The following is an 11,644-nucleotide window of genomic DNA, read 5'->3' as shown; positions in this document are numbered from 1 at the left end:
CAGTACACACCCATGCATGCACACACCAACCCACCTATAACTATGGCCAAAAGTTTTGCATCACCTTGAATTTTAGGATTGAGACATAATTAAAACTATATATATATATATATATATATATATATATAATCATAATTTAGATATTTTATTTAACATCATGTAATCAAAGAAACTACAAAATGATACTGCAAAAGTCTACCAGAAGCCATACTAGCATTACAGTATTTCATGTCAGATTTCGAAATGTCACATTTTTCAGTTTTTGTCAGTTTTTCGTTAAGTATATGAAAAACTACAAAATGGTATGCAATTCAAATATGTTAATGTAACATTATTCAACAGGTTTCATTTGACTTTATGAAGCAAAATTAGTTCATTCTATAGGGTGATGCAAAATCTTTGGCCATAGCTGTACACATAGATCTGTACAGATGTTCACCTGATCATGATGTAAACATCAATGAAAACATTATTTTTGCTTTTATTAATTCCTTTTTATTATTATTATTATTATTATTATTATTATTATTATTATTATTATTATTATTATTATTATAGGAGGCATGCAGCATGGAGGAATGGCCATGTTTACTCCACAACAATTTAAAAGGTTAGTGATTAATGCTTTAAAACACTTACTTACAGTACCTCTCACTTGCAAAACAACTTTTGATATTGTATGTTCAGGTACAGTACTAGGGCCCACCTGACACCTCTTAAAGCCATAGAGTGTGTGCACCAAAGAAAGCTGAATATTTCATGTGAATCTATAGTGTGGTGGCAGATTAAGCAGGCTTCACCAGAAACTGTTAAATTAAATGAGGAAAGCTATAGAATATAGAAGTATGATGAGGGACTTGCATGGACATTGTTCTGATAATGACAAGAATTAAAATGTTAACCCTTTTCAGCCAAAATAATCAGGGTGTAGGTCACTGGGTTAGCTGGCCGCAGATTATGACACAATTTGTCATAACAGGCACTAGGCACATTTCCAGACAGTTAACCAGGTCAGGGTGGTCCCTCTGGGGCAGGTTGAAGCATGTATGAAGCCGAAATCAATCACCCCCTTTTTTATTTTCCAGTGCTTTCATTGTTTGTGTTAGGTATAGATATTTGCATGGTAAGTGCAAGTTTTTTTCCAGTGTAGGTGTTGATACATGCTTAATGATTATTAACATAGCCTTAAAAGAGAAACAATTAACATACCCGCTTCAATGCAAGTAGTCCACGTAGAGACATTTCTAAATGTTTACTTTGCTGTCAAAGTAATAGCAATTGCACTACTTTTCTATAAGAAATATCTTCCAACTTTTCAAGTTGGCAGTTAACATTTTGACTGCAATAAAGCCTAAAGCAATGAATCAGTTATGCACCATATATAACATGACAAGTGTACAGCTCCTTAAGAGTTGGTAACTTTCCAGCAGTTTTAATATTGACTTGGGTTTTGTAATTTATTGTTTGGAATCTGAAAACAAACATACAGAATGTGCATGTGTAACAGGGCGAGATGTGTGCTGGCTGCCTGATGATGAATGATCCTGCAGGAGGAGCTCGGGAACCCTGAAGGGTCCGCCTGTCAATCTCTCTCCCTCTCTCTCTCTCTCTCTCTCTCTCTCTCTCTCTCTCAATTCAGTTTCAATTTCAAGTGCTTTATTGGCATGACTGATTTTTCACAAGCATTGCCAAAGCAATGATGGGTAAATTCCATCTTTACAATGAACATTTAAAACTTTAAAACTTTTAAAAATAAAACAAAAACAACACAGTACTTCAAACACATCACAACAATAATAATAATAACAATAATGATATACATTTATATATGTATTCCATAACATGTATGTATGTATGTATGTATTTATTTATTTATTTATTTATTTTCTTTTCCTCCCTGTGTGAGGAGCCTCATTGTCACTCCCTGTCCTTCAGGCCGTGGCAGGCGCTTGTGTACTGGGCTGCCACTTCTATACAGCTTGTGTGCTCACCGAGGAGGATGGGGAGTTTTTCTGGGTCTGGCAAGTCTGAGAAGTCTATGCAGAGATTTTGTATTTTTGGGAAGAAGGCTTCCATTATATTCTTATATTTTGTGCACAGAGTGGTCGGGAGGCGGGCCTTGAGGGGTGCTCGACCTATAAAAATAATGCTCTGCTATTCCTCAGCCCTGCCCATATAGGAAGAAGGACAGCGGGAGCTGGTGAACAACTCCAACAAAAAAATCTCCAGCGTCTGGAGATAAGGGAACAGACAGGCAAGCCAAGCTGAGAAAGACAGCTTGAACGGACATTATTATTTGAATTATTACTGTCGACGTGAGTAGTTTGCGGGGAAACCTTGGGCAACCCCACAAGTACTGTATAGCAGAGCATAGGCTGAAGGCTCATTTTCTGGGTAAAGTAGAAAACAAATGCTTCACCAGTCATTCAGCATTGTTAGTAAATTAATCATATTAAGGGTACCACTGAACTTGTGAGATGGATTTGTCACGTTCAAGCCTTATAAAGGTAAAACTCAGGAGGAAGCAGTACTCCTAGTGGTTAATTTTCATGCACTGGGCCCGAGTGAAATGAACACATTGAATCCACTAAACATTATGAGAAACAAAAACAGACATGATACTTGTATTAGGATAACAATCTTATTCAGAGAGACTATGTTTAATCCAGAACAACAATGATAATATTACAAAGTTTTTAACAATGTTTTATCCGAAACCGTTCCTAATTAGGAATATAATATAGCAGGCTAATGTTCCTATTGAAGTAGCCTACAATATATTTTTTCATTAAAAAGGCGAGTATAGTATGGGTTATAAGTTAATTTCTCAGAGAAAATGGTTAGTTAGAAAAAGTCCCCAGCTCTTGCCTAGTTTATACAAATTCAAGGTGTTGCTGCTTCACCAAAAAGGTGTTAAAAGAAAAGACAGCTATAGTTCATCTTTTTTTTAAAGAATCTGGTGCTAGTGAAGAAAATGTAGTATGCAACCATACTTTATGAGAAAAACGATTTAGCAGCAAGCAAGCTTTTCTCTTCAGGTCAAGAGGGACCCCCATCTTTTTCAGTGCTCCTCTTCTCCCTCCAACAGTAAAGCTGGTCCCAGGCATCCACTATCTTGCATCACAGGTATGGTGATCTCTCTCTGGTTGGCACCTAGTACTGCATGTACACCTAATATGGCATGTACTGCAACTCCCTCAGTAAGCTCCCTACACTGCAGACATACCATGCTTCCCATGACTCTCCAGTCTACTGGCTGTTTACACTTGAGGCAGATTGCTCTTATTATTTCCTTTCCATTGAAATTAAACACTGGCTCTCCTGAACTAACCTCAGTAAAAGCACAACATCTTCCAGGGGAGCAAACTGTACAAACTCTCTTTTTAAATGGGCCCTGTCTTTGCTGGCACTTGTCACAGTTACAATCTGGGTGTCTCGAAGACGCTAGTTTATTCCTGGAGATTATTACTCTCAAACCAAATCTTTTGGAATCCCTTGCAGGACAGTTACGGAAAGTCCATCTCAGTCTGCTCACATAAATACACTAATCTGGACACACCATGGGCCATTTTAATGTCTCTACATAATATGGATTTGTCTCCATATCTGCCACTTTCCACACCTCTGTGCTGTATACACAGTCAGTGGGTATTTGCAACAACAGATTAGAGAAGGAGGCTACCTGAACACAATTATCTGACAATTATCTATTCAGGGATACCAGGATATTTAGTAAATAATGGGTATGAGTGAGAAAAAATGGACAATACAAACTCCACCCCTAGTCTTGCTGCGTGTGTGTGTGTGTATATACAGTTGTAGTCAAAAGTTTTGCTTTAGTGGATGAAGAAAAAATACAAGAAATAGATGTCTGCAATTATTTATTTCAGCAATTTCTTTTGCAAAACTCCAAAAATGTTAATTCAAAAGTATTAATACCCTTTGATGCTATGACAGTATTGTCTACAAGGTGCTAGACATTTCAATATGATAATGCAGAACCTAACTCTTGAAAAGTCTAGAAAATGCAGGATTGTAGATGAACATTCTGAGGGTGTATAAAAGGGGTAGGCATAGGATGACTGCTGTCATTACCAATAAGTCAATATGGGAAAAAGTAAATAGCTATCTGAAGAAAATTATTTATTGTCATAAAGCTACAAAAGGATACAAGAATATTTCCAAGCATTTGAATATCCCAATTTCAACTATTGTTTCTATTGTCAAGAAGTACAAGACTAATGGTACTGTCACAGCGCTCCCTCAGTCTGGAAGAAAGTTCTTTCACCAAGAACAAGTAGAAGAATTGTGAGGAAGGTTAATAACAATCTGAGATTGACTGTCAAAGATATTTAAAGTGAATTGGCTGCAAGTGTGACTGGGGTTTCTATTTCAACCATAGGTCGAGTATTGCATGGTGAAGGTCTCAACGATCGCAGGCCAAGGAAAACGTCACAAGGACAATCGCTTAAATTTTGCAAAACAGCATTTGAATGATGGATACGAGTTCCGGTCAAAAGTTCTGTGGAGTGATGAAACAAAAATTGAGCTATTTAGCCACGCTGATAGTTGTTATGTTTGGAGAAAGTCTGGTGAGGCGTACAAAGAACACCAAGCATAGAGGTGATAATATCTTTCTATGGGGCTGTTTTTCCTCTAATGGCACAGGAAATATGTGGTAAAATGGATTCCATAGCATACCAAAAGATACTGACCAATCATCTGAAACCCTCCGCTACAAAACTTGGTTTAAAGCGCAACTGGATGTTTCAACATGACAACAATCCAAAGCACACCTCAAAATCTACTTCAGAATGGTTAAAGAAGAATAAAATCAAGGTTCTGGAATGACCTAGTCAAAGTCCCGATCTAAATGTGATTGAGAATCTTTGGTATGAGTTGAAGAAGGCTGTGCACAAGAGAAGTCTTTGGAATTTGAATGAACTGGAACCATTTTGCATTGAAGAATGGTCAAAAATCACTAAAGAATCATGCCAAAAGCTCACTGGCAAATATCCTAATCATTTCAAAGAGGTTATTGTTGCTAAAGGTGCCTCAACTAGATATTAATTCAATTTTCCTTGTCGGGGTATGAATACCTTTGAATTAGCATTTTTGGAGTTTTGCAAAAAAATGCTTAAATAAATAATTGTATCTAATTATTATTTTTTCCTCATCCACAAGCAAAACTTTTGCTACAAAAGATTTTTCCTATAATTATTTGTTTTCGAGAAATTTTTAGAAATTATAAATTTCCATTGGGGTATGTAAACTTTTGACTACATCTCTCTCTCTCTCTCTCTCTCTCTCTCTCTCTCTCTCTCTCTCTATATATATATATATATATATATATATATATATATAATGAAAGAAGAAATGTACACAAAAAGTTTAAAAGAGTAAAAAATCTTTTATTTTCAGGTCGTTTCGGGCAAAAGCCCTTCTTCATGAATGTTACTCATTCTTGAATAACAACAAGTTTACTGCACTGTGTTTACTTTTCTTTATAAACAGCTGAAGAAGGGCTTTTGCCCGAAACGTCCTGAAAATAAAATATTTTTTAACCTTTTCAACTTTTTGTGCACAATTAAAAAAAAAAACCTTTTTTCATATTCCTTAAATTTTGTACACTGCAGTTATATATATATATATATATATATATATATATATATATATATATATATATATATATATATATATATATATATATATATATATATATATATATATATATATATATATAACTGTGTGTGAGTGTGTGTGTAATATTATGTTCTGTACTGTAATTAGTAAATTAGAATTGTGAGATCTGAAAACCTACCTATGCCATCGCAAAAGTCGGATTTACTGCATAACCACAATACGTTGGTTTAAAAAAAAATAATAATCTTTTGCTCCACACTCTTGTCTTCCGGTTAAGCGTAGCACATCTTAAGCGCTGATTGGTTGGAAAATAACCGCGGCGGATAGAGGACATTGCAAGCTGAGCTGTACTGTATTCTACTCATTTTTACGCTGCATTTAATTATATAATAATCATAAAATAAATTTTAAAATTCAGTGTTTTATCATACGTCTTTGTATGTTTGAGATTATGTAATCCGGGATCGTCGGGGAAGCACTGTAAGGGAAGGTAAACTTGCATTTTTTAGTGCATCAGATTATTGTTTAATTTAATATGCTTATGACTTTTTCTCATATTTGTATATTCAGAGAATCTAAATGCATTTGCATAACATCGAGATATGTAATATGTAGTCGTATATAATGAGAACAAACGGGATCATCTGGATGGTTACCGTATCTAAAAGTGTTAGTTCTGAGCCGATACAATGCTGTTCAGATATGTCTGACCACTTATCACCACAGAAAAAAACACTGTTATCAGGCATTATTTCTTTTTACACAGTTCGAGATCTTCTTTTAGTTAAGATAAGGTACCGGAATCCGCTAGCCTGCATGACTGACAGCTCACCTCTGCCTCCCTTTGCTGTATGTCGCTCGTGTCTCTTTGTTTCACGAGAGGCAGCGCCGTTTCAACAGAACAGGACCGTGTTAGCAGCCTGTCTGTGAAGAAAAAAAACGGATTACTGTTGTTCAGGGGGATATAGCGGGCAAGTTTAAATAACGACAGACACTCGTGCCCATAGTTTTTTGTATTGAACAAGAACCAAGCGTCTCACTGTGAGTTTCTTCTAAAACTAGTAACTGTGTACAATTTTACACTCGAGCAAGCCCACAACACATTAGATTGCTTTAGGATTTCCGTGTACGGTTTTGATTTGGCTCAACTCAAACTCTGGATTTTTGATTAGGTTATTTTCAACAAGACACGTTTTAGTGTAGTTCAGATAGACCGTGAAACCATTACATATGACAAACTCAGTCATAACATCCTGCCAAAATACCACAGTGCACATAAGTACAAACATGAAGGAATAGAGTTCTGTGGTAGAGGTGATAGGGAGTGCACAGATAGAAACTCCGAGTCTTAAATGCATTCATTATTCGGGAGCAATTTTTTATTTTTTTTTCCTGGGGGGGGGGGGGGGGGCAAGAGAGTTCTCAATGTCAGTAAACCCCCCTTGATACCCCACTGGCTGCAGCAGTGAACCCACAAGTCTGATTTTGCAGGTGCTGGAAATGTGTCATGCTTGAGCACTTGAAAATGGTTTTATTATAAAATAGCACCCCCATTCAGTACATCATAGAGCTATTATTATTATTATTATTATTATAATTATTATTATTATTATTATTATTATTATTATTATTATTATTATTATGAGCCCTCAAAAGGAAATCCCAAAATGTCACTACTCGATTTAAAAAAAGCATTTCTGGGAAAAAAATAAATAAAATAAAATAACTCAGTATTTTACATTAGAATTACAAGTCCCCCTGGTTTTCCCCAGTTTCTCAGGTACATTCTTTTTTTTATCATATGAAGTAATGTTAATGAGTGGATCCCTAAATCACCAGGGGGGGAAAGCTGGATTATAGTTAAAAGTATTTCGATTTGCCACTGTTTAGATCATTAAAATAGACCCTTATTTAGTTTTCAATGTTGCACCGCTGTATGTAATTTTTCAGTTTGATGGGTGGGTGTCATGCAAGAGAAACAACAGTTTTTGTGCTGTCTCAGTCAAAGCTGTATTTTTTTGGAAACCATTTTAGGTAGTGACTTCATAACTGCAGGGTTACAGTATGCAGTAAATCCATCGTTAATGTGTTGTTGACCTAACATGGCTGCCATATTGACTTTTTCATGTCTTCTGTATAGAGGCAGTACACGTTTAGCCATTTTTTTTTTTTAATGTGCCCTTTGACCTGTAACCTTGCAAAGGTCAACCTAAAGTGAGAAAGGGACCTTGACCAGAAAACCCAACTAAGTAAGGTTTTGGTAGTTTTAAATGTGTCATCGTAACACAGAAGTCCCAAGTCCCATGCAAGTTCATAACCCCTCAGCTCCAAGCATCTATCCAAACATATCTTTGGGTGATTTTTTTGAGTCCCCCACGCAAGTTATTACGGCCTAAACTTGGTATAAATAGCAAAAATTCAAATTTCAAGGGGGTTTAATGACCAATGGTGGGACTTGAAACCAAATGTTTTTCACATAATTTGGAAGACTGGTACCTAAGGGTCTTACAGCTATACTTACATTGTAGGACCCACATTCCCTACAGGGTAAAGGGTGATTTTTCTGGATAAGGTCCCTTTCTCACTTTAAGTTGACCTTTGCAAGGTCACGAGTCGAAGGGGACAAAAGGGGAAAAAATGGCTATCATTTCTGAACTCAGCATGTCAGAAAACCCCCAGGTGAATTTTTCTAGGAAAATCTGAGACGGACGGGCAACGAAATGTCCCTTTTCTGGTTGAGTTGGCATGTAATGACCCAATATCAAAACACATATCTGAAAGGACTGTTTTAAAATAAGTAGGCTTCCATTTAGACGTACTGTATTGGTTTTGTTGGTACAGTACTATATTTTTAACAGAAGTAGTATTTTAATTCAGAACGATGTGATTCTGAAAATATCACTTGCCAAAACTAACGAGACGACACGTTAACTGTAATACAGTACATACATTTAAATCCGGTATGTATTGTAGCGGTATGTAAAATTTCCTATTAACGACCTAACAGCAAAATTAAATCTAAATGTTATCCATGCACAGAACTGCGTAAAACGTAAAAAGTAATGCAATTTAGCAAAACCAAAAAAAAAAAAAAAGTTTCCAGAATTCAAACATTATCCAAAGTCAGTATTCAAAATTGCAGTAACCACACACCTTAGATGACATGGTATCCTTGATTTTAGTACCTGAAATGTTAGCGAGAAATTGACCTTTGCATAAATTAAGGTTTGCTGACCTAAAGGCGTTTAACAGTAGTCTTTTGAGCAAAATACGTGAAAAAAACCTGTCCCAGGAGTTGTCTGGGAGGAGTCTCCAAAACCCGCAAATAAGAGAGTTGATAGGTGTGTGAAGGGTGTATTCATTTACAACTACAACCAGTTAGAATTAATGGTCTTGTAATGTCATTCACATGTATTGTTTTCTTTGTAGATAACTAAACAATATTTCAACTCAAACATATATAGGGATAGGATTAAAACCTCCATATGATCCTAGCCAGTCTTTTCTTTGGTAAAGCTCAGAGAAAAATGCAATTTGTTAAAGCTAAGTGTGATCTGAATCGACAGCCAATGAAGTGTAATTTGAACGGGCACGTTCCTGATGAGGAAAAAAAGATGTATGCAAATGACACACAGTGACATTCGGTGAGACTCGGCAGGGTCCAAAACAATAAATGAATAAGTCGCAAGGTCATTGTCCAGTAGCGACAGTCTAGACATGGACACAGAGGTCCTGATCAGCTGAAATATTAAGGAACGGACTAAATGAGTGAGTGAATAATGTAGTCATTCTGTTTGATTGTTTTTATTAATACTTTCTTTGTGTCCCCCCCCCGCCCCCATTACAGGTACATTCATCTTTTTCCATGGAGCTGTAACATTCTACTGTGTGTCTTTATAGAGTACATCAAAGACAATGGAAGCTAACAAGCACATTCTTAATATAACTGGGCATTTACAATGTGCCTATTGTAGTTACCAATGTATTAGCAATGAAAACTTTCAAATTCATACCGGTACATGTCATCCAGAACACTGTGAAGAAATTGATATAGGCAGGCTGGGTAAGGTTGTAATTTATCAGAGAAGTGCCAAACTGTTTCACTGCCAGGTGTGCTTTTTCACTGGCAAGACCTACACCAGTGTGTATGATCATGTGATCATCAGCCACTCCCTCTCAGGGAATCCCAACACTCTGCTATCAAAAAATAAGCTCAACGAAAATGAGGAGTCGAAGGTACCGCTTAGTGGCATCCAGGAAGAGTTTGTAAAAGAAGAGAAGGACAAGCCAGAAACGAGTGAAGACGTGGCTGAAAATTCCAGTGAGAAAGTGAATGATGCAGACCTTGATAGCCTATACACAACTCCGGCCAAGTTCACGCCACTTAATAGCATAAAAAGTGATGATCGGGAATCAGGTGACAACGATTCCAACAGTCCTGATGTACCTAAAGAGGAAAAATCGGCTAAAAGAAAAAGGCTCCACGGGAGTTCTGAAGATCAGCCAGTGGACTTTGAAGACTGTGACGACCGTGGTTATTCTCCGAATGGCAGTTCATCTAGCTCCAATAAACACCTCGAGCAAGAGGGATCAAAGGGTGCTGCACAGGATGAGGAAGCTGTGTTTCTTTCAAAGTATGTCAAACGCAAAGTAGGAAGGTACTACTGCAAAATCTGCAACTGGAGAGGAAAAATGAAAGGCTTTGTTCTGTATCATGTGAGTCGGAAACATAATATTCCCAAACCCTACGCCTGCAAAGAATGTGACAAGTCCTTTTTTCTGGAGAGCCTTCTTAATAATCACATACATCTTCACCACAAACAGGGTTTGTACAAATGCCCGTACTGTCCTTTCGAATCGAACTTTCTTCGAGGTATTAGGAAGCATTTAAAACACTGTAGCTCCCAGCATGGGGAGAGTGCTGACAATGAACTCTGGGACAGTGATGAGCAAATGGATGATTAGAATGAAGTCAGTTAGGTTACCACGGTTACCTCTAGTGGGTTTCCTGTCATCTCTGTTTATTTTGATTACTGAGCCACAGGTCTGGTGCTTGTTTGTGGTTTTGCCTGTGTTGTGTTGTGTTGTGTTGTGTTCACAGGGAAACCATCTCAAACTGATCAATACTCCGGTATATAGTATATACGACTCAACAAAGTGTTTCATAGTCCTGTCACAGCAACTCGAACAGTCCACAGCTTTTGCTGAAAGCCTCAAAGTCTACAAACATGAAACTGGCAACAATACCAAGCTATTGAATACATCACAGATGGTCCTTTTTTGTAAGATGTAGGCTATCTGGTGAATATATTGTGTTAGTAATGGTTAGGATGTTTTCTGATATGTTTAATTCGTATTTATCCAGTGTATGTGTGACATAGAGATAGAGAGATACTACACCAATATGCCCCACTCCCCTTATTTATTTATTTTTGTTAACTTTTTAATCTGTTTAATATCATATCTTTTCGTTTGGTTATTATTTTTTGTAATTTATGAATATTTTAATCCAAATAACCAATTACTATGTGATGCCATTAATTTTTAATATCCAGTGCTCCTTAAGTATAAAATGTATGGCAAAATGAATGAATAGGAGAATCCCAAAAAAATTAAAAAAAATTAAATTGTTACAAAAAATTCACTGTTTTACACAATGTTTTTTTTTCACATTTAAATTCACATTTCACACTGCATGTGTTCAATAAAATTCATATGTGGACAATAGTGATGCATGAAATAATGATTTGATTATTCGGATTGAGCTCCACTGAAATTAGGTGCTGACAATCAGGTGCAGGTCATTGTTGTTGATTAAAATGAAACATGTGAAGAAACAGCTGCTTTGATTTTGATGACTGCTGCTTTTCTTAGACACTGGAGAACAGCAATCGTCACTCCAGCATCTGTCTCTTCAGTTATTGCACTTGGAATGGTAAATTAGCCCAACCAACCCCAATGACCCTCACCTGTGGAGAGTTTATCAGAGTAATAGAATAAT

The 11,644-nt window shown here is 36.6% G+C and overlaps 1 protein-coding gene across 1 annotated transcript; it reads left to right on the top strand.

Annotated features, from left to right (window-relative positions):
- Positions 1–5,932: 5,932 nt before the first annotated feature.
- On the top strand, positions 5,933–11,283 carry LOC117405531 (chromosome alignment-maintaining phosphoprotein 1-like). Its single transcript, XM_034008648.3, has 2 exons — positions 5,933–6,133; positions 9,491–11,283. The coding sequence occupies exon 2, from the start codon at positions 9,559–9,561 to the stop codon at positions 10,606–10,608; it is 1,050 nt and encodes a 349-aa protein (XP_033864539.1). The 5' UTR covers positions 5,933–6,133; positions 9,491–9,558; the 3' UTR covers positions 10,609–11,283.
- Positions 11,284–11,644: the final 361 nt, after the last annotated feature.

This window comes from Acipenser ruthenus, chromosome 9, assembly GCF_902713425.1.
Source record: "Acipenser ruthenus chromosome 9, fAciRut3.2 maternal haplotype, whole genome shotgun sequence".
Classification (NCBI taxonomy): domain Eukaryota; kingdom Metazoa; phylum Chordata; class Actinopteri; order Acipenseriformes; family Acipenseridae; genus Acipenser; species Acipenser ruthenus.
This window is presented reverse-complemented; position numbering and strand designations above follow the sequence as displayed.